Consider the following 23662-nt stretch of genomic DNA (forward strand, 5'->3'; position numbering starts at 1 on the left):
ACTCTAAACACTGCCCCACTTCGGAATTTAAAACTCCCTGAAGCTATCAGGCTAAGCATTCCAACTCTTTCATAATCTAACCTGCCATCTCCAGTTTGAGTTGTTCATACTCGTCAGACAGGGCTACTCATATCTCCTACATATTTAGTGATTCTGTGCTTTATGTATTTCCTTCATCTCTCTTTCCCTCCTTCATCGAAAAAAAATATAATAACATCTCTTTGCAAACTATAAAGCATGCAGGGTTTTATTAGTTCAACAAATACTGCTGTGTGAAAGAGAGGAATGGGTTTTAGATTTGGTGATTTACCTACTGTGTGCTGATAATTTGCATGTATTACCTGATATAATTCTCTCGATATTCCTGTGAGTTGGGTTGGATTATGTTCATATTACAGATGGGGAAACTGAGGCCATGAGGGGAAAAACATGTTCTCTTCTGCTATGCCATGGACCGGGTGCTAGAGGTGGGTAAGAACTAAAAAGTCTCTAGGCTGGCATGGAATAAAATGCCTGCTGTCTGAGAACTACAGAAGTGGTGCTGCAGAGATTCTGAGAATGGTGAATTTCTCCTAGCAGGAGAATTAGGGAAGACTTCATGGAGGAGGTAGATTTCTACTGAGTAGGAAGGATGGGCAGTATTTGACAGAAGGATGTAGGAAACTAGGCCAAGAAAAGAGGGACTAGCATAGACAGGAGCACAGAGAGGGAAACGCCTTTGGTGTCAGCAGAGATCATCAATGAATGGTCCACTTTGATTGAAACACAGACTTCTTACAGGGGACAACATAGTGGGAAGTGAGGCTACAAAGATAAGCTGTAGCCTGTTCACAGATCGACTTCAATGTCTGGTTAAAAGATTCATGGTCTGGGGAATTAATTCCCTGGTGGTCCAGTAGTTAAAACTCGGCGCTTTCACTGCCATGGCCAGGGTTCAGTCTCTGGTTGGAGAACTAAAATCCTACAAGCTGCACAGCCAAAAAAAAAAAAAGATTTATGGCCTGGTCTATAGGTGCAGGGGAGCCATTAGCACATTTTGACAGGTGAGTTGCTAGTCAGAGCTGAGATTTAGAAAGTTTACCTTGGGCATCCAATAAATTAGAAGAGGAAACAGAGAGGAAATAATTAGCAGCTATTGCAACTGTCCAATGCAACTGCTGTGAGGCCTGAAATAGCACAGTGACAATGGGGATGGAGAAAAGGGGCAATATGAGAGCAGAACTTGGGAGACAGAATTACAGAACTTGGTGACTGGCTGGACTTGGAATGTGAGAGGAGGACTCAGAGACAATTCCAAGGTGACTGCAGAGATGATGATGGCAACGCCTAACAGATAGAGGAGAGTCAGACGGGGAAACGGATTTGGGGGTGGGAAGGGCTCGTTTGGTGGTAGATGATTTGTTTGTGCAGGTGGAATTTCAGGTGCTGGTGAGTAGCCTAAATCACATCTGCATTCAGTGCTCTTCACCACTACTACCCCCCTCCCTTCTGTCCTTCCTCTTTGTTAAGCAAACTTCTGGCTGCCTTTTACAGTCCAGCTGAACGTCGCCCTCTGGTGACCCTTGTTTGTCGCTGAACCTCGGATGTACTGTCCACGCCACTGGATATTGCCTGAGTCCAGTCTCCCCAGCACAGGCCCTCAGACCCAAATATATACCTGATATATGTAGGATGAACGTCTGGTGATTATAACTGACATTATCACAACTGAAATTCATGTTTGTATGAAAGTTTATGGAAACACTTAGAACAGTCAGAAGTGTGTTGTCATTTTCTCCCAGTCCCTCCAGGTAAAATCAATGAGCCACTGACCCTCCATACGCTGAAAAGGTTGTTAGGGAATAAATGGCATTTTTTAGTTTAATAATAAACACAGTTGAAGACGTTAGCATATATCAAATGCGAGAGTTGGAATGATTTTTAGCTGCTTTAAGTAGATAGACTGTTAGAAAGAATGGTTAAAGTAAAAAGTATATTTCAGGTGACATCGATGCTGAGATTGATGTTTTGTGTGTATTAAGAAAAAAGACTCTTAACATTGTACTTGGCACATAGCACTCAATAAAGCTGGACTATGTTATTACTGATAGAAAATTTGAAACTGTAAATAGAAAAAAAGCCATGTTTAAGGATAGGATCAACATTTGATTAAAATGGAAATATATACAATGCTTTTAAAATTAATTTGTTTATCTTAATTGGAGGATAATTTCTTTACAATATTGTGGTGGTTTCTGCCATACATTGACACCAATCACCAACGGGTGCACATGTATCCCCCCAACCTGAACTCCCCTCCCACCTCCCTCCTCACCCTGTCCCTCTGGGTTGTCCCAGAGCACTAGCTTTGAGTGCCCTGCTTCATGCAACGAACTTGCATTGGTCATCTATTTTACATATGGTAATATACATGTTTCAATGCTATTCTCTCAAATCATCCCACCCTCGCCTTCTCCCACATAGTGCAAAAGTCTGTTCTTTACATCTGTGTCTCTTTTGCTACCTTGCATATAGGATCGTCGTTACCGTCTTTCTAAATTCCATATGTATGCGTTAATATACTGTACTGGTGTTTCTCTTTCTGACTTACTTCACTCTGTATAAGAGGCTCCAGTTTCATCCACCTCATTAGAACTGACTCAGATCCATTCTTTTTTATAACTGAGTAATATTCCATTGTGTATATGTACCTCAACTTCCTTATCCATCGTCGCCGATGGACATCTAGGTTGCTTCCATGTCCTAGCTATTGTAAACAGTGCTGCAATGAACACTGGGGTACACGTGTCTTTTTCAGTTCTGGTTTCCTCGGTGTTTATGCCTAGCTGTGGGATTGCTAGGTCATATGGCAGTTTTATTTCCGGTTGTTTGAGGAATCTCTGCACTGTTCTCCATAGTGGCTGTAACAGTTTGCATTCCCACCAACAGTGTAAGAGGGTTCCCTTTTCTCCATACCCTCTCCAGCATTTATTGTTTGTAGACTTTTTGATGGCAGCCATTCTGACCGGTGTGAGATGATACCTCATTGTGTTTTTGACTTGCGTTTCTCTAATATGAGTGATGTTGAGCATCTTTTCATGTGTTTATTAGCCATCTGTATGTCTTCTTTGGAGAAATGTCTGTTTAGTTCTTTGGCCCATTTTTTGATTGGGTTGTTTGTTTTTCTGGTATTGAGCTGCATGAGCTGCTTGTATACTTTGGAGATTAATTCTTTTTTAGTTGTTTCATTTGCCCTTATTTTCTCCCATTCTGAAGGCTGCCTTTTCACCTTGCGTATAGTTTTCTTCATTGTGCAAAAGCTTTTAAGTTTAATTAGGTCCCCTTTGTTTATTTTTGTTTTTATTTCCATTATTCTGGGAGGTGGGTCATAGAGGATCTTGTTGTGATTTATGTCAGAGAGTCTTCTGCCTATGTTTTCCTCTAAGAGTTTTATAGTTTCTGGTCTTACATTTAGGTCTTTAATCCATTTCGAGTTTATTTTTGTGTATATACAATGTTTTTAAAGTGCCATTTCAAGGTCTAAAGTCATTGTTGATGAATATAAAGATGTTTTGTTTGCTCATAAAATTATCATGACTGACACATTTGGAGAGAATCAAATTCAAAAAACTAGGAAGAGTTGTTTTTCTCTTCTAAATATTTAATGAAAGATAAAAGGGGTCTGGGGAAAAAACATTACTTCCCAACCTTTCAACAACTTTCCATTTCCCCTTTCGTTTCTCTGGACCATCAGATTTCCAGTGACCAAAGTGGAAAGGGAGCTAGCATAAGTATCTACTTTGTCCAAGGTACTTAATACAGGTAACTGAATTCAATCCTGGTGATAGTCCTGTGAGATTATTGCTGTAATTCCAGCTATGCAGATGAGGAAATCGAAGCTTAGAAAGTCTTAGTAACTTGGCCAAGTTCACAGGACTACCAGGTGCTAGAACCAGAAGTGAGACCTCTTTCACTTCGTCTCTTGCAGTAGCTTCCTGACAGTCTGTGATGGAAGAGCACACGCTCCTCCCCGATGCCATGCAGCTTACCTGCTGTGTGAGGTGCAGGGGTGGGGGGCGGGGTGGGGGCATTTTATGGTTACAGCTTCACATGAGAGTTGCTAGAACAAGTAATTCATTCAACAATATTTGACCTCTGTTTTGTTTGAAGGCAGGACCAGAGTCTTGAGTTCCTCAGTCACCACAGCTGCCTGCTACTCATTTAAAATACATTTAAAAATAGTGTTAAATTATTGTGAATACTCAGCCCTCCTCGATACATGGGGCATATTGTAAGAGGAACTTGACAAGAGAAGTCTGTCTCCAGATTCTTATCTGGAGACTCTAGGGAAGAATCTGCTTCTAAGTTCATTCAGCTTGTTGGCGGCTTTCAGTTCCTTGTGGTGACAGGGCTGAGGTCCCCTCTCCTCGCTGGTTGTTGGTCTGGGGTTGCTCTCTGCAGGTAGATGGTGGGTGCCCTCCAGTCCTTGTCTCTCCATCTTCAAAGCCAGCAATGGTGCTGCACATCCTTCTGGTGCTTCAAATCTTTCTGACTTCTCCTCCTTCCATCAGCCACAGAAAATGCTCTGCTTCTAAAGGGTGTGATTCCAGTAGGCCAGCTGGAGACAGCCCTTCTGTTTTTGATAGACTTTCATTTTTAGAATGGCCTTTTGGATATTAAGCTGTACTTTGACATTTTAAGCATTTCTATCCATTGATCCTTACTCTGCCATCTCATTCTGCAGTCTGATTCCCTTTCTCCCTGCCCCATTCAAGTGATCTCTTCCCTTTACTTTTTACAGGACATGTTGTAGCATAGCCGTCAGTGTACACTCGAATCACACACGCTGTGCTGTGCTTAGTCGCTCAGTCGTGTCCGACTCTTTGTGACCCCATAGACTGTAGCCCGCCAGGCTCCTCTATCCATGGGATTCTCCAGGCAAGAATACTGGAGTGGGTTGCCATGCGCTCCTCCGGGGAACTTCCCCACCCAGGAGTCAAACTTGGGTCTCCTGCATTGCACACAGATTCTTTACCAGCTGAGCTACCAGGGAAGCCAGGAATCACACATAATTGTATTTAAATTCAGCTATACCACTTACTGAGATATTGGACAAGTTAACTTCTCTGAACTTTGGTTTCTTTATCTATGCATACCTTATAAGACTAATTCAGAGATTAAATGAGCTAATGTACGCAAAACTCTTAATCACTTTCTCATGTTACATTACATATAACTAATATATGTTAGCCACTATTATTCTTTCTACATTGTTACTCTTTTCCCATTTTGTTCTTTTTTTTTTTTCCTGGATGTGATCTATTTTGGCAATGACCTTAATAATACATGCTGCCTGTATTACACAGGTGTCTTAAAAAAAATTCAAAGTTCTTTATCCAATAATTCTCCTTTTTATAAAATTTATCCCAAGGAAATAATCAGATCTAGGCAGAGATTTTTGTTCAAGAATATTTGTCATACCATAATTTACAATGGTGAAATAATGAAAGCAATCTAGGTAACTAAGAATAGGGAAATAATGAAATTAGGATACATTTGTTTGATGCTATAAAGCTGTAAAAATCACATTTTTAATGAAAGTAATGACATGGGAACTATAACATTATGTTAATTGCAAAAGTCATAATATAAAACAGAATATATAGCATGACCCTAACTGTGTTTCTGAAATTATGTCTATTTTATTCACACACAGACAAATATTGTTAGGGAAAAGAAAGACTGAAAGGAAATCTGCTATGTGTTAATAATGAGTGGTGGGAGTATAGGTGTTCTTTATTTTCGTTACTATATATTTTTGTAATAACTGTGAGTTACTTTTATAACCTGAAAAAAATTAATAAATTTTAAAATTACTTTATGTAGGGAGCCCAGAATAATACCTGGTAGTCCACAACTTTGTTTGGAACCAGAAAAGTTTCAGAGTCACATCAGTAGATCGAGAGTACCTCTGACGATCACTCAGCTGGGAACTGGCCTGAAGGCAGTGGGATTCTTGCAGGCCGCCCCCGGGGACAGGATGGCAGCTCTCATTAGACTGTTGACCAGTGGGGCTGCCACCTCATAAGGACAAATGTCGGGCTGGGTCACACGGCACAATCAGCTGCTGCTGATGCAACGTCACTCTTAGTGCCGTGTTCAGTGTTATACTGCACCCGCTTGTTATGATAAGTTTTGACATCTCTGTCACATCTTATCTGCATTCTTGGCTTTGTAATCCCAGAAAGAATAAAGTTTTGGGATCCGAACCTCTAGACTTTGTTTTGTTCTAATCAGAAAAGCAAATTGATCCTTAGTGTGAGGAGCTCCAGGGCACCAGAGGGGCCTCTTGGTCAAGAGCCGTATTCAGGTGGTCCTGCCCCATGCCTGGCAATGGCCCAGCCAAGCTCTGCTGTATAGTTGCAGCAAAGGCAAAAAAAGATTCTCGGGTCTTGTGCACAAACGGCTCAGGGTCAGCCTGTAGGCTTGTTTTTGTTGCTACTGTTGCAGGGAACAGAACTGAGAGAGGGTGGGCCTGTGCTGTCTCCATCCACACACTAGGAGTTCACTTTCTAAAATTGTTCCCACCCTGGGGCATCATCCAGGGGCTTTTCCTCAGACCTTGTGGGATCTAGCTGTCATTGCTGTGAGAGGCCATTCTGTTTATCCAGTGACTTAAAATCTGAGCATCTGAAGGATCTTCTAGTCTCTGAATTCAACCATTACTGACAGAGTTCAAAGCATTTATGAGACCATGGTAAGAGCTGAGGAAATTCAGATAAATCCAGAGTCATTCATCTAGAATTTCCTAATAGCTACCCTGTATGTCAGATTCTGAGCCAAAAGCTGGGGGAGGTAGACAGATAAGTGACTTCAATTTGGCAAACATCTGATTAGGACCTACTATGTTCAGGGCACTGTGCAAGGCACTGAGGAAATAGATTAATGAGACACAGCCCTTATGCTTAAGGAAGTTACAAATTAAAAAGTCTGGGAAGAGAGACATGGGAACCACTTAATAATAAGTGGAATGAGTGCTATTTCTATAGCAGAGCCCAAAGGAGGGAGTAATTACTTCTGAAATGGCCTGGCTACTTACTAGCTATGTGGTTTTAGTCAAGGTATTTAACCGTTCCATTCCTCAGGTAATGTATCAAATGAAGATATAATGAGTTAATTCCCATGAAGTGTCTACATGGGATTTAGCAGTCATAGATGTTAGCAGTCCTTTCCCTTCTCCTCTTCTGCCATCTCCCTCCTTCCCAAGAATGAATGGTGAGGGTTACCCTGAACCAAGGAGACAGCAGGAGCTGGGTGTGATGAGGAGTAGGGGGATAGGATGTCAGGGGTCTGATGAGGCTGCCATGTAAGTATTTGTGGATAATTCAACTGGGAGAGAGGCCAGAGAACCACTCTAGGTCCAGACCATGGAGGATTTTCAATACCAACCAGACAAGGAGTGTGGGTTTGGGTGACAGGGAGACAGCTAATCCATGTGTACTTTCAGAAGAGCATCTTCGCAGAGTAGGGAGAGGCTGGGGAGGAGAGGGACACTACAGAAGCTGCTGCAGAATTCCAGGCACGAGTTAAGGCTGAACTAAGACCATTTCCCTGACTCTCTTAGTGTGGTGGGGCCTGTGGGTTTCTTGTTGTGGAAACATTGGTTTGAGTGGCAGTTTATCCCATGTAGCCCATGAATTTTAATATTCTGAGATTATGTTCAGTCTCTTGACCTCAAGGCTGACCCACCCATACATCCCTGCCCATGTAACTGCGCTCATTGCATTGCCTGTAAGATGAGCATATACTTGAGACTTCCTGTGTGTGGACACCAGTGGCTTACACAGAGCAGCTATAGAATCTGCTGAAATATGAAATAGTCTTATTGCAGGGGAACCTTTATGAAGAAAAGCTGAATATTTAAAATCATAACAATGAAAATTAATATAAGGACATATTTTCCAAGGCTTTATAATATAAAAAAAGTTGGGATATCACAGGATATTGAGGTAACATTTATTGAACTATGTCTAAGTATTGAGTTGGCAAAAAAAAATTCATGCAGGTTTTTCTATAACATCTAATAGGAAACCTGCACAAACTTCTTGGCCAACCCAGTATCAGGAGTGGGATTGGATTCTTTGGTATACTTGATCTTATGGAATCTCTGCAATCCTGTGATGCAGGTAATAGGAGATACACTGAAGAAATGAAGGATCAGAGGTGTAATCCCTAGGCCCAAGGTCAAGTAACTTAGCAAGTATCAGATTTAGGACCAGGTTCTTAATCTCCATGAGCCTCAACTTTCTCATCTATTTTCACCGCTTTTACTTCTTTGATCAGTTCCCCTGTATGAAACCAGTGCACTGCCCACAGTCCTGCTATGATCTTCCTTGCCTGGGGTCCCGCGGTCCACCAGGCCACTGCTGTCAAGCCAGGCTCTGAGCTCCTTGGGCTGCTGCCAACCCTGCTGAGCCACTTGCCTCACATGGGCTCCCATTGTCCGCTCCCCTGCTTAGCCACCTTCCTTCCTTCAGCTTGTGGACTGAATGATTCAGGAAGGAAGGCTGTGCTTTTTTGCTTTGTGTATGTGTGTGCTCAGTCACTCAGTCATGTCCGACACTTTGCAACCCCATGGACTATAGCCCAACCAGGCTCCTCTGTCCATGGGATTTCCCAGGCAAGAAGACTGGAGTGAGTTGCCACTTCCTACTCCAGGGGATCTTCTCAACCCAGGGATTGAACCTGTGTCTCCTGCATTGGCAGGTGGATTCATTACCATCAAACCACCTGGGAAGCCTACTTTTTACTTTACTTTTCTCTTTTTCTTGTTTGTTTGTTTTGATTGAAGTATAACTTAAACACAGTAAAATATGCAGATCTTAAGTGTTCAACTCGATGAAACTTTACATTTGTAAATACCTGTGTAATCACCCAAATTAGGCACCTCAGCACCTCAGCAAAGCATCCCTCTTGCCCTTTCTCAGATACACCTACCCCAAGATTACCACTGCTCTACACTTCTACCATAGATTAGTTTTGCTTATTTACATTTTTTAACTTTTCTTTTTGAAATAATATCAAATTTATAGAAAAGTTGCAAGAATAAAGAACTCTCCAAATCCTTCACCCAGACACAGCGTGTTTTAACATTTTACCACATTTGTGTGCATTTGTGTGTGTGTCTCTCTTTTCTAAAAATTTAACATTGATAGAACACTGTTGTCTCATCTACAGAGCATCTTCATATTTCTCCAGTTGTCTCAATGACATCTTTTATGACAGTTTTTCACTTTGATGTAGGATCCAATCCAGGATCATATATTGCATTTAGCTGTCATGTCTTTTTGCTTCCTTTAATCTGGAATAGCTTTTCCTTATCTTTTATGACATTGATTTTTTTTTTTAAGAGCACAGGACAGTTGTTTTGTATAATGACCCTCAATTTGGTTCTATTTGATTTTTTCCTCATGATTTGATTTCATTAGGCACTTTCAGCAGCAATATTAAATAACTGATATTTCTTTAATGATCTCGATTTATGCCATTGTCAGTGATGCTAACTTAGATCACTTGAGTGAGGTGACGTCTGCCTCCTTTGCTATAAAGCTACCATTTCTCCTTTCTTTGTAATTAAGAAGTAATCTGTGAAGAGATACTATGTGAGACTGTGAAGTGAGACTATGTAAGTATCCTGTTCCTCTTCATACTTTTGCCCAGTAGTTTTAACATCTATTAATGTTTCTTGCCTGAATTTACCATTATATTGCAAAATTATTTTCTTGACAAAAAAATAATTATTACTTTTCCATTTATAATTTTCTACACTTTACTATAAGGGAGAGCTTTCCTTGCTCCCTTATTTATTTATTATTCATAAGTATAGTATATACTTAGGATTTTTTCTTTTATTTAATGAGCTATAATATATCATCATTATTCATTTTGATGCCCCAATTTTCCCTGATTTAGCCAGTGGGAGATCCTTCAAGCTTCTATATCCTTTTGACATAGCCTCATCATTCTTTGATCACTTCCTCTCTTCTTGGCACAAACAGATGTTGCAGGCTCAAACTGTTCTTTCCCAGTCTCAACCCTGGAATCAGCCATTCCTTCAGGGAGCTCTGATTCTTCTTAAACAGTATTTAAAAACCAAAATCGGCACATCAAGTGACCTCATTGCTGCTGAGGTGTCATTGCTTCTAGACAATTTCATATTGGTTTAACTCAACCTCTGTGTGTGTACATGTAGAAAACTGTGAGTTCATACTGATATCTCTAATTCTAACCTTATATCCACAGAGTTCCTCTTGGCCCACTCTCCTTACATATTTGTGTTTTCTTTATCTACAGTGAAAACTCTAGCTCCCAAGAACATTCATATATTTCATCTGCACAGTCCTAAAATATATACAAAATACTTTCAGAATTAATACATGCATACTGCTATGGGAAAAAATGAATCCACTAAGTAGAGTAAGGGTATTTTTTAACAGTTCTTTTTATTTTTAAGTAATTTATTTAGTCAGAGTACTGGGCTTAAAAGTTACTAGGACTGGTTCTTTTTTCCCCATTCAGAACAGTTATATTATTTATTTGAAATAAGTTTGCCTGTTTTTGAGCTTCATGTAAATAGTGTCTTACAGTATTTACTCTTCTGTGTCTGGTGTCTTTTGTTCACCATTATTCTTGAAGATTTATCCATGTTTTGAATAGCAGTAGGGTTTTTATCCCCCAAAGTTATAAAGTATTCTGATTATAATATACTTTGTTCATTCTATTGATGATGAATATTTGGGTAATTTTATGTTTTTATTTATTATGAATAAAGGAGCTGTGAACATTCTTATATATGTCTTTTGATGGAAGTAAGTAATCATTTATTTTGGGTACTTGAGTCTCCTGGTGTGTGTGTCTGTGTTTATTTACCTTTAGCAGATACTGCCAAACAGTTTTTCAGTGCAGTTGAGTTTATATTCCTGCCAGCCATGTAAGAGATTTTCAATTGTTCCACATCCTCATCAGCATTTGGTATTGGCAGTCTTTATAAATTTCAGCCCGTCTTGGCTGTTAGGGAAAGGGTTCAGTTTTTTGGAGAAGCATGCTGGCCTGAATCTGTTAATTACCTGTCTCTGAGGTCAGCTGCTCAGCTCACGTGGTTGTATCCTGTTTTCATGGGTACAAGTAACTGCCTGGTGTTGCCTTTACTGAAATTCAGATGCGTTGTTGTGTTTGGCACTTTTAGTCTGTAAGGATCAGAGATATTCTCAGGTTACTTTAGTATTATAAGGATGGGCATAACTACTGGAAACAGGTGAAGCAAATGCCTTATAGAAGAACAACTGGAAAGTCACTTAAAATACAAGGTAGCTCAAAAATCTAGACTTTCTTGCACTGTCAGCAGTAGGATCTAGAAATCTCACATTCCAGTGACTTAGCTACTCTTCTTTAGTTTGCTCTTGTTGCTTCTGACTCTTCTGACTGTAGCTCCTCCTAATATAACCTTTCTTGTGTCTATTTTTTCCAGCTACTGCTCCAGCTACCAACGAGACGACTTATACTGTACAACCTTTTTTCAGGCAGAATTTTCACATTAAGCCACTTCACAGACTGTGGCCAATCTATGCATTAACCTTCTTTGTACAGGTATCCATCGATAGCCCATTCACACCAATTACACCACAAGTGCACATAGTATCAACATAGCAACTTAGGAGAAAGGAATTTTCTTTGAGTGCACTATGGGAAAAGCAAGCATTCTGAGTGGCTGGCTAATTTAATTGTGTATATTATATTCTAATTAACTAGATATTTCTCAAGTCCTATCCTTATCTGGCAGTAAGTAATTGTTGAAAAAAGGAAATGAACTGTTCACAGTGAACGTATGCCAGTTCCAAGTACTTATAGTTTCCTTTTATATGTTCTCCAGATTGTATCTTTTATATGTTCTGGAGGGATGTCTGCAGACCAGGGTCAAACTCAAAGTGAATTCTATTCTGTAGAAGTTGGGATGGGGTGTGAAAGGGTTTTAGGATGTATGAGATTCACTTGTTTGTTACCATCCCATCCTAAAGTTGAGGGAACTGAAATCCAGAGAGGTGAAGAGATTTGCCCAAGGTTCTATGACAAGGAGGTGGCAGGGCAAGGACTCAAAATCCAGATTCTGGTTCTAAGCTCTTCCCACTACCCTACAGTGCCTGGGGAGATATGCCATACCCCCACACCCAAATTATTAACAGTAGAAAGGAGGTTTGACAAAAGCCAACTTTAGCCAAGGCAAGTTGTAGGATTTGAGGGAAGACAGATCTTTTAAGGGCTGAGATGATCTGGGCGACTTTCTCCAGGCAGTGAGTTTTGAACTGGGCCTTGTAAAGTTTGTAGGTTCAGAATGGTATGGAGAAGGGAGAATGGTGCAAATAATGGTGCAAAAGAGGGAAAACACAGAGATTTTCCAGGGACAGAGAAGAGACTTGCGTTGCTGGGTTAGTGGGTTTATGTAGGAAAGGAGTGAGAGATCAAGTGTGGTAGGAAGTTGGAGGCTTTGAGACCATGACAACTTAAAAAAATTTCTTTTTAAATCAGATCATGACAGGATGGCGAGAAGAAAGCTTGAGAGGTAGCTCTCAAAAGCTTCCAAGTTGGAGTGGAAAGGACTGAACTAAGATGATAGCAGCTAAAAAAATCAAGACATGGAGAAGGCAGAATTAACAGGCTCTTGAGACAGAGTAGGAGAGAGATAAAGGAGTCAGAGAGCTGTTGGTCACGTGAGAGTTTGCGCCTTAATGCCTGGGGCAGTCTGGAATCAGAAGAAGAGGGGCAGGGGGTAAGCTCACAGGCTTTGGATCAAGGCTCACCTGGTAAATAGCCCAGTGTGACTCATTTAACTTCTCTGAGTGTTTGCTGACCTGCTAGAAGATTGATTCCTACTTCTAAGAGTAGCTGGGAGGATGCAGCTTTGCAAGTAAAGTGAAATTCCTTATCACATGTTTGGCATCCAGGCACTTAACAAATTTAGTGTTAACAACCTCTCCATTTGAGAATGAAGTAGGACCTAGTTTAAGGTTCATTTTCTTAGGTATCATTCAGTCAGTTCAGTCGCTCAGTCGTGTCCGACTCTTTGCCACCCCATGGACTGCAGTACCCTAGGCTTCCCTGTTCATCACCAATTCCCAGAGCTTGCTCAAACTCATGTCCATCAAGACGGTGATGCCATCCAACCATCTCGTCCTTTGTCGTCCCTTTCTCCTCCTGCCTTCAGTCTTTCCCAGCATCAGGGTCTTGTCCAATGAGTCAGTTCTTTGCATTAGTTGTCCTATTCTTAGATATAGATCGTGCAAAAGGAGGGAGAATGGATACATGTATATGTATGGCTGAGTCCCTTGGCTGTTCACCTGAAACTAGCACAACATTGTTGGTCGGCTGTATCCTGATACAAAACAAAAAGTTCAAAAGAAAAAAAAAAGTAAATCTATTTAAAAAACCAAAGAAGGAAAAATAGGCTTTGCAGGGAGAATGGGTTCTTCCTTCCCTGGATTTTGAGGTGGACGACAAGCTGAAACCTCTGGGTCAGAGGTCTCATTTTTTTGGCCTCCTTTGACATCTAGGCTTCAGTCAAAAGTTGACGCCCCCACAAAGGGAGTTAGAGGTGTCTCTGTAAGGGTAGGTGCTTCCAGAAGCAAGCAACCGCGCTGCCGCTCTGCTGTCACCAAGGATCTCCTTTGAAGCTTTTTCTGAGCCTAGCGGTAAAACGCCTTTGACTGACAGGACTGCAGTTTGCTGTAAAACATGCCCAGCCTCCCAGCCTGCTTTTCTAGCAGGTTTGGAAATTCTGGTTTGTCTCCCTTGAGTTCTATGCAGATGGCAGCTGGGTTAGGGCAGAATTTAGCAAAGGCTGCGCTGAGGCGCCCATTTCTTTCCCTGTTAACCCGTTAATCCCAGCCGGCGCGAGGCTGCCGTTCTGGAGCTGCTTGCCAGTCTGTTCTTTCTCCGGACCGGGCGGCGCTTGCCAAGGACGTGCCGTGAGGGTGGGAGCCGGGGCCGTACCGCCGAAGCTCTCCTTCCGCAGAGTACCCCACAGAGTGGACGCCCCGCCCGCCCGCCCGTCGTCACGTGCCTCCACATGTGCGCCTTGTTGCCATGGCATCGGCCGGCGCCCAGGCCTATTGGCGTGAGGCAGAACCAATCAGGAGGCCCGTCACGCCGCTGCGCGCCAGGGTGGTCCCTGAGCTGCCACCTCGCTGTTGGGAGGTCCCCGCGCTGAGGATGGCCCCTGGATGGTGACGGGGACCAGCCTCGGGGTTGGTCTGGCCTCTGCCTGGTTTCCCTCATTGGAATCTCAGTGCTTCTACCCCTGCTTCCTGGTCGCACCCCGCCCTACTCTGATTTCCCTGATCAACCTGGTGGCATTCCCCGCGAGGTGATATCTTCCACAAATCTGTGTTGCCATTTTACAGCCATGTCCCCTGAGAAAAAGCCCTGGAACAGCTCTCGATCGAGGTAAATCTAGATCTACCAGAGGTGGATACTCGTAACCTCAGGCAGATGTTTGAGCCTTGTAAATCGGGGGCTCTCGCAGCATAAGATCACTTGATAACTGACACAGGGTTGCCAGATGTGAGAACATGCTATGTGGCACTAGGAAGGATTTAGGCAGTTAACAGGACAGAAAAGTTGAAGGAGAATGAGCAGAGAATCCAGCACCTCCACCAGCTTTAAGACACTGATCTTACATTGATCTTACCTCACCTCTCTGAACCCCAATTGCCTCATTTGTAAAGCGGTTGTAACAAAAGAATTTTAGATTTGGTTTCAGTTTAAATGAAATAATATAGGCAAAGCAGTTAGCCAGGTTCTTGGCCATTAGCACTCAATAAGGGCTAGTCAGCAGTTTTTAGAAATTGTACAAGTGTGACGGTGGAAACTAAAGCACCCATATTCAACATCTGGCAAATATTTTCACAATCATCTAATTTTTACTTATGCTTTTAGTTATTCCTTTGCTTAGCCCATTAATGTTTCAGCATCTACTGGGTGGGTGTCCACTACCAGTCAGTTCTTGCCCCAGCTCATCCCTGTCCAACTGTATTTAGTGGGATCCCGCCCAGGGGGAGTTGTGGCCTCCTTCATGAGAACTGATGGAGTCCAGCTCCACAGGAGGGATCCTAGGAGATCTTGTCCCCATGGCAGTTGAGGCTTTGGAAATTGTTTTCTGCAGCTCTGCCTCCTCAGGCTGAGTTGCCTAATCAGAGCAGACCCCTCTAGTGTTTGGACAGAATGACAGGACAACTTTCCATAAACTCCTCTGTCCCCTACTCACTGTTGGGGCGTGTGTCCCCTGAATCCTGAAGGCCCCAACCAGGAAGCTGAAACCTACTTTCTCTGTTGTGGGACTCTGTCTCTTAGGACTGGCCTCGGTTGCTGGTCCACTGTGCTTTGCTGTGCTAGGGTTCCTGGAACAGTCCTGTGCTCTTGACACCCTCCCTCATCTCTCCTGTCTATTCTTCTAATACCTTTGCCTTCCTGCCTTCATGGTGCATCTCAGTGCCTTTCTGCATTTGGGCTGACATCTCCACACCACTAATCACACTTGTTTTGGGATCATCTCACATCTCTGGGCCCATTATCTTTGTCTGGGCCCCTTCATGCCCTGTGCTTGGGCTATGTTGAAGACACATTACTGGGCAGGCACCCTGCTGGATTTGTGAGAGACAGAGGTGCTTAATACATGCGCAGTTCATAAGTACACATCATGTGGTAAGGGCCATGGTTCATGGTGCTGTGGTAGTAGCCAGGGTAGAGCAGCTGGCTCTACTTTGAGAAGTCAGAGAAGGCTTTACCAGGAGGTAATGTGGCACTAGTGGTAAAGAACCCACCTGCCGATGCAGGAAACATAAGAGACACAGGTTCAATCCCTGTATCGGGAAGATCCCCTGGAGAAGGAAGTGGCAACCCACTCCAGTATTCTTGTCTGGGAAATCCCATGGGCAAAGGAGCCTGGCAGACTACAGTCCATGGGGTTGCAAAGAGTCAGACATGACTGAGCATACAGGCACAATGCAAACTATCATAAAGGATTTTGCCAGATGGAAAGTAGGAGAAAGGAAAATCGAGTCAAGGAGAATAGCATGCGTAAAAGTCTGAAATCGTGTGATATTCTTATAGAAAAAGTAATTAATGTGAATGGGAAAAAAGGAATATGTTACTTGGGGTTGAGAGTTCATGAGTAGGTAAACAGGGGCCTACTTGTGAGGACCTTGTAAGCCATACCATGTTCTTTAGACTTTGCCCTTCCAATGCTGAAATCCTGTGGAGGGTTTTCTATAGGGGCGTGACATGTACAGAGTTATATGTAAGGAGGATGAGACTCATGGCTGTTGGGGGATGGACTGTGTCATTTCTCCTCTAGCAGTTCTGTCAGGCAGATGGGAGGATACTCTTTTCTACCTTGTACTCCTGAGAACGCGAGGCTCCAGGAGCTAAATACCTTGCTGAAGGTCTGAGAGCCAGAAAGCAGAGGACTTAGGACTCACCTGGCTCTGACCCTGAATCTCTTTCTCCTGGGCACACTGCCACTGTTAACAGAGTCTTCTAGAAAGCTGGGCAGTGGGTAGGTGCTGATAGAGGCAATGTGAAGCAAATGGTCATTGTCACAATCTTGTTGAAGTAGTGTAGCACTAGGATTTTGTGGCCTGTGGTGTTCCGTCTCCTGACCTCTGTGCCAATGTGCAGACAGCAAGAAACGGCAGGGAACTTTGAGCTTCAAGCACTACATTGCCTTGACAAAATCCATTCATCACTGTGTTGCTCATTAATTCACAGCAGCATCTGCTGCCTGATGCTGGTGTTTGTCAGTGACTTGTTTCTGGAAGCCCCTGGTCTTCAAGGCTGGTCAGCTCTGCAGCCTGCAGCCCCAGGGTGAGCCCTGGCAGTCAGAGGCAGGCCCTCTCTACCTGCATTTATAAAATGAAATAACTTCATTAAAAAAAAAATAAAGGTAATGTAACCTGGCAGTATAGAACATGAGCTTGGAGATAGACAGACCTGGCTTTTAGTTCTATGGCTGCCACTTAGCAAGCTAGGAAGTTATGAATATATGTGAACCTCAGTTCTCTTCTCTCTGAAATGAGCAAAGTCAAACCTACCTAAAAGATTACTGTTATGAGTAAGGTGAAATAGTGTTTATAAAGTGTCTTGGCATGACACCTGGCACATATGAGTCCTCAGTGTATGGTGGCTTTAATTTTGAACATTTAAAGAATGTTTGAAAAATAGAGAATTAGAAGAAAAAAAAGTCTTATAATCTTACCACCATGATACAACTACCTTTATAATTTAGTTAATTATTTCCTTCAAATTTTTTATCCCTACTACTTCAGAACATGTGAGATTTTATAGCATATTTATTCTATAGCCAAGAGCCTTTTTTTTTTTTTACTCCTCTGTGGTGTGAACTGAATTATGTTTATTTTTCTTATTTTTACTAGATAATTTTTCTGATTATTAAAATTGTGTATAAAATTTAAAGACCATACAAAAAGGCAAAGGGAAAACCATACTCTTCAGTTAAGTTCAGCTCAGTCGCTCAGTTGTGTCTGACTCTCTGCGACCCCATGGACTTCAGCATGCCAGGCCTCCCTGTTCATCACCAACTCCCGGAGTTTACCCAAACTCATGTCCATTGAGTCAGTGATGCCATCCAACCATCTCATCCTCTGTCATCCCCTTCTCCCACCTTCAATCTTTCCCAGCATCAGGGTCTTTTCAAATAAGTCAGCTCTTCGCATCAGATGGCCAAAGTATTGGAGTTTCAGCTTCAACATCAGTCCTTCCAATGAACACTCAGGACTGATCTCCTTTAGAATGGACTGGATGGATCTTCTTACAGTCCAAGGGACTCTCAAAAGTCTTCTCCAACACCACAGTTCAAAAGCATCAGTTTTTCGGTGCTCAGCTTTCTTTATAGTCCAACTCTCACATCCATACATGACTACTGGAAAAACCATAGCCTTGACGAGATGGACCTTTGTTGGCACAGTAATGTCTCTGCTTTTCAATATGCTGAATAGGTTGGTCATAGCTTTCCTTCCAAGGATCAAGCATCTTTAATTTCATGGCTGCAGACACCATCTGCAGTAATTTTGGAGCCCCAAAAAATAAAGTCGGCCACTGTTTCCACTGTTTCCCCATCTATTTGCCATGAAGTGATGGGGCTGGATACCATGATCTTAATTTTCTGAATGTTGAGCTTTGAGCCAACTTTTTCACTCTCCTCTTTCACTTTCATCAGGAGACTCTTTAGTTCTTCTTCACTTTCTGCCATAAGGGGTGTCATCTGCATATCTGAGGTTATTGATATTTCTCCCGGCAATCTTGATTCCAGCTTATACTTCATCTGGCCCAGCGTTTCTCATGATGTACTCTGCATATAAGTTAAATAAGCAGCGTGACAATAAACAGCCTTGACATAGTCCTTTCCCAATTTGGAACCAGTCTGTTGTTCCATGTCCAGTTCTAACTGTTGCTTCCTGACCTGCATACAGGTTTCTCAAGAGACAGGTCAGATTGTCTGGTATTCCCATCTCTTTCAGAATTTTCCAGTTTATTGTGATCCACACAGTCAAAGGCTTTGGCATAGTCATACTCATACTCATACTCATAATGCCCCCTTTATCCTTATCCGTATCCTTATCCTTACCCTTATCCTTGACCCAGAGGCTATCACTATTAAAATTTTGGAATAACCCCTTCCAGTCTTTTATTCATGTTTTATTATAGAGTTGAGATCATATTACATATATAATTTATATGTGTTTTTTTCAGTTCATAGGATATCACACGTATTTTCCTTTATTGTAAGCATCATTTTTCAAGGCTGCATAATAATTTCCAAGTCATCAGATGGCTTTACTGTAACTTACATAGAATTCTGCTATTGTTAGACATCTAAGTTTATTCCTAATTCTTCAATCTAAGTAGCTTCCTATGACAAAACCTAGGGAACCAGCCTCAGTATAACCAGGAAGCATATGATGAACTTGTGCTGTGTGTATGGCCTGGGTGAGGCCTAGGGGCACCCCTCAGATAAATCAGATACAGAGCCTGCCCCAAAGGAACTCAGAGACTAGTCACCCTGGAAATATTTAATATCCAGGTAAAATATCGAGGTACTTCTTTGCCAGACAATGTCAGGGAATCCAACTAAACATGGGTAGCCCTCTTCCCTGCAGAAATTAAGATCCTGTACACGTAAGTTTTACAAAGGAAAAAGCCTGAGAAGCCTGGCTGCACCTTCTCACTTGAAGTGAAACGAAAGTTGCTCAGTCATGTCCAAATCTTTGCGACTCCATGGACTTAGTCCACGGACTTCTCCAGGCTAGAATACTGGAGTGGGTAGCCTTTCCCTTCTTCAGGTATTCTTCCCAACCCAGGGATCGAACCCAGGTCTCCTGCATTGCAGGAAGATTCTTTATCAGCTGAGCCACCAGGCCTGCCATACTCAAATGTCTTTTGAGCCTGTTACTTTGACTGTCAGGGGCCTGTACTAGTTACCTTTGAATATCACTGCCAAGTGGTTTTTCACTGAGAAAGAGTAAGAAGTTACAGCACCAGGAAAGTGTGAGAATGAGGGAATCAGAGAGGCCCTAGTCTTAATTTAGACACACACACACACTTCCAGTGGCACTTTATGCAAATTATATTTCCTCTTCCTAAGCCCGTTTCCTCCATGTCGTGTGAAAGACTGGACTAGGTAATCTCCAGGGCTCTTCCAGTTGACATTCCATAAGTACCTGAAGCCCTTTTTCTTGCCAGGAGCTAAAGTAAGCATCACAACAAAGGTCACAGGATCTTCTCTAGAGTGTAGAGTTCCTTTTAATTAGTACCCGGGGGACGATTTATGCTCTTATTTTCCCAGTCACTTCCTTCTGGTAGCATTTGGGATGTGCGAAGACTTGAGAGGCAAGAAATAGCTTTCACTGGGTGCAGCACTGGATTCAGAACCCCAAATGATTGTCTCTCAGGTATCTGTTCTTTAGGTACTTTGTTCTTTCATTCATTTTCTCTGAGCCCCAGGCCTTGTACAGTCCATCTGTGTAGTAGTGCAGAGGGGAATGAGCCATAGCGCTGTCTTCAAGACACACACAGTCTAGTGAGGAAATGGGAAAAAATGTAGAAAACAACAAGATGATTGCTGCAGTGGGGATACATATAAATTGCCTAATGGAAGGAGTGCTTCAGTCAGCTAGAAGCAGTAGCAAGGGAGTGTCTGGATGCTTTGAAATTTTAAAGGATGAAAAGAAGTTTTCGAGGCAAGCAGTTCAGGAGAGGGCATGCAGAGCAGAGGAGCAGCGTGTGTAAAGGCCCGGAGGTGTGAGAGAACATGTGTTCAGAGAACTGCAGGTGGTTTGTGTGGCTGGAAGGTAGAAGGGAGAGTGAGCAGATGGGCAGAAGTCAAGTGTTTTCCCTTGGGCAAGTCTGTTTCCACTGAATTCTTTGCTCATTTTATCATTCCAGGCCAGAGTGATGGACTTTTTAGCTCAGTTTTCCAAAACTGTCATTTGTATTGCCTTATATTTTCCCTTTTTTTTACAGTAACACATGATCATTATAGAAAGTTGAAAAATACAAAAAAAAAAACTAATAAAGGATTAAAAAAAATCACTTATGGTCTCTGCCTACAAGCAAATACATTAACATTGTGGTGTATTTCCATTCAATATTTTTTTATCTTTTCACTTTTTCTTTTTATGGAGTTGTGAGTGTATTGTAATTATAGTCTTTTGTTCATGGTGCCTCTTTCTACTTCCTAAAATTTCCTCAAAAAATGGATATTAATATCATTAAAAATAACTCTGATCATAAAATGTTATGGCTTAAATAGATTTTCTATTTATATCTATAATATAACTTATTTTCTTTCTTTTTACAGATCTCCTGTGGCTCAGAGCATAATCTGGCAGTGATTGGTAAGTAATTTGTGTCCTCATAACTGCATTTATTCTGAAACTCATGGGCAGAACTGGAGGACTCTTGGTTAACCAAAGGCCAACGTGCATGTGTGTGTGTATGTTGGGGGAGATTCTGGGAAATGGAATTATTTAGTTAGCCAAGGCTTTGCTAGAAGCCCTTTTTCTAAAATTTTTATTCATATTATTGAGCATCTAAAAAGGTAACTGAGCTAGCCTCCCTGCTTCAGGAAGAGGCATTTTAGGGGAAATTAAAGATGTTACAGGTTGAGGGCATCATGTGCAGAAAGCCAAACAGGAGGGGAAGAGGATTGGGCTGCTCCTGGCTCTTGAGTCAGTCCTTTGCTCCAAGTTCTTTCTTCTTGCTTGGCTCTTTCTTTGGAGATGGTGGGGCTTGGCCCACTGCTTTCCTGCCTTGTGTTTCATGGTACTCAGGAACTCCCAAGCCTCTGATTAATTGATGTTTCTTCTTATTGACTGTTGATAACCAACGTTCACTGGTTTTTATAATCAGGCCTGTGAGTAATTCCTTCAAAAAGCTTTCTTGTTACTTCCACAGGTAGACTCGGTCGGTAGGTTAAAGAGACAGGGTAGAGCCTGGTTATCTGTGCTCAATGCAGGCTTCTACTTATTAGCTGTGTGACCCCAGACAAGGTGCTTAGCTCTCCATGCCTCATCTTTCTCATTTTTAAAATGAGAAGGGCAATGGCATCTTGGGGTTGTTGGGGCTGTTGTGAGGGTTAAACGAGTTGATATATGTATAGCACTTAGAAGAGCACTTAGCTCCTAGTAGGGGTTTTAGAAGTGTTAGTTGATATTATCTAATGTCATTAGTTCAAATAATTGCCCCCATCTTTAGGTCCCCCATCTGTGAAATGGAGCAGTTAAAACAGAAAACCAAGTTCCCTCCAGCCCCAATATTTTATTTTTAAGGCTATTTTTTAATTGGAGTACAATTGCTTTACAGTGCTGTGTTAGTTTCCGCTATACAGCAATATCAGTTAGCTATAAATATACATATATCCCTTCTCTCTTGAGCCTCCCTCCCACCCCCTGCATCTCACCTTTTTAGGTCATCACAGCCCGATATCTTAGAACTCTATTAAAACCCCATTGCTGTCTGCTTTGAGTAGGTGACGTCTGTTCTGTGAACATCCTTCTCCCAACCTCTGAATCTCAGCTTCTGAAGGGCAAGGCCTCTGCGTTTTCCTTTTGTTTCCTGCTTATTTGCAGCACCCAGAGCAGTGCCTGGCACTCAGCAGAAACTCAAGCACTGTTTTCTGGATTAAGCTAGACTGGCTGGCTCAGCTGCCTGGGGTGGCAGTTTGAAGCACTGCTTTGCAGGCCCGAATGTGATGTGCAAGAAGGCAGAACCAAGGACAGCAGAGGAGGTAGGCTGCCAGCCAGCAGAGGAGGTGGGGGGAGGAAAGGGGCTGGAGTCAGAGAGGGAGTGAGAAAATGTAACAGCAAACCTGTGTGCTTTGCAACACCAGATACTTTATACAGGAATTGCTCCAGCCTGGGTGTAATTAAGACAAGCTATTCAAAGAATCAAAGGCAGTGCCTAGGATGTTGCTACTGCTGTTGTCACTGGACTGGAAGAGAGGTTGGCTTCTTCTGGGACCAGGACAAACAGTAAGATTGCAGGGAATCTAAATACGAGAAAGAACAAAATACAGCTGACAGAGGGGGCCGGAGTCACCAGGGTGGCAGGCAGCGCCGACAGGCAGCCTAGGGCTGTAGACAGAGCACAGACTCTGCAGGCAGACAGCCTTGGTTTAAACCGGCTCCATCTCTGTGTGAGCTTCCATTTTTTCCTCATCTGTGTAATGGGGATAATTCCACCTTGCAGGACTGTTGTTGTGAGGATTAGAGAAGATAATATATATGAAGTACCTGGTACTATATAGGAGATGTGTAAGAAATAAAGTAATAATTCCATTTCTTTTCCACTTCTCTTGGTCAGGGTGGGGAGAGGGGAAAGTCACTTGTTAGACTAACTGTTCCGGTGAAGTAATTCTTGGTTGGGAGAGAGAAATGGTGACATTCTGGAGAGGTGTGTCCAGCGTTCCTACCCAAGTGAGGAAAACAGCAGAGCCAGTGGGAGAGCAGAGCATGGCATACTGGTGAACTCCTTGAGGGCAAACCTCTTATTTTCCGTTTTGTTCCCAAAGCCTGGGGCTTGGATCACAGTCTCCTGAATAAATGGTTCCAGAGTCAGGAAAGGTGGGCCCAGTCTCAGGACTCTGGACACGTACCCCTGCCTGTGTGTGAGCTGGGATCAGAGGCTGAGCGCCCCTGGGGGCATGGCGCCCTCAGTGGGTGCCCGGCAGGGTGCAATCTGTGCAGCAGGAAGCGACAAGAAGCCTCCTGTGAGCCCTGGCAGGAGGCCAGCAAGAGGGAGCTGGAGGAGCAGAGTTCCTACCAGCTGGATGCCTGGCTCTCACTCTGGCTACCCCCTCTGCCCTCCTGCCCCGGCTGCCTTCAAGTGGACTTCCCTGCTTTCAGTCTCACCCCCGAGATCCAGCCCCTCCATGCCTGGTGCTGGGTCACACAGGTGATAGGCACAAAACAGTTATAGAATAAACTGGAGCAGAATATAGAGAAGCCACACTTTGCTCCAGGGGAGAAGAAACACATCAAAATGGAAGGGAGGGGAAAGGGAGATGGTTGAAACAATGTAACAATGTAACTCAGGCCCTACTCTGTCTTGAATGCAC

At 42.7% G+C, this 23662-nt stretch overlaps 1 protein-coding gene and 1 long non-coding RNA gene across 10 annotated transcripts in view; one reads left to right on the forward strand and one right to left on the reverse strand.

Annotated features, from left to right (window-relative positions):
- SERGEF (secretion regulating guanine nucleotide exchange factor) overlaps positions 1-23662 on the forward strand; it is a 243957-nt gene that overhangs the window by 133078 nt on the left and 87217 nt on the right. For all 9 annotated transcript variants that reach the window (XR_014068795.1, XR_014068796.1, XR_014068797.1 and 6 more), the window contains one exon: positions 20906-20942. Coding sequence is in view for 5 of the 9 variants with exons in the window: in XM_081541454.1 (XP_081397580.1) it covers positions 20906-20942 (37 nt within the window). In the remaining 4 variants the exon portion in view is untranslated. The remainder of the gene's footprint in view (positions 1-20905; positions 20943-23662) is intronic.
- LOC145526241 (uncharacterized) lies at positions 10466-14095 on the reverse strand. Its single transcript, XR_014068798.1, has 2 exons — positions 12834-14095; positions 10466-11225 (listed from the first exon to the last, which is right to left on the reverse strand). It is a non-coding gene; the product is annotated as an uncharacterized LOC145526241 (long non-coding RNA).

This window comes from Giraffa tippelskirchi, chromosome 11 (genome assembly GCF_054371585.1).
Source record: "Giraffa tippelskirchi isolate mGirTip1 chromosome 11, T2T-mGirTip1v1.2.pri, whole genome shotgun sequence".
Taxonomy (NCBI): domain Eukaryota; kingdom Metazoa; phylum Chordata; class Mammalia; order Artiodactyla; family Giraffidae; genus Giraffa; species Giraffa tippelskirchi.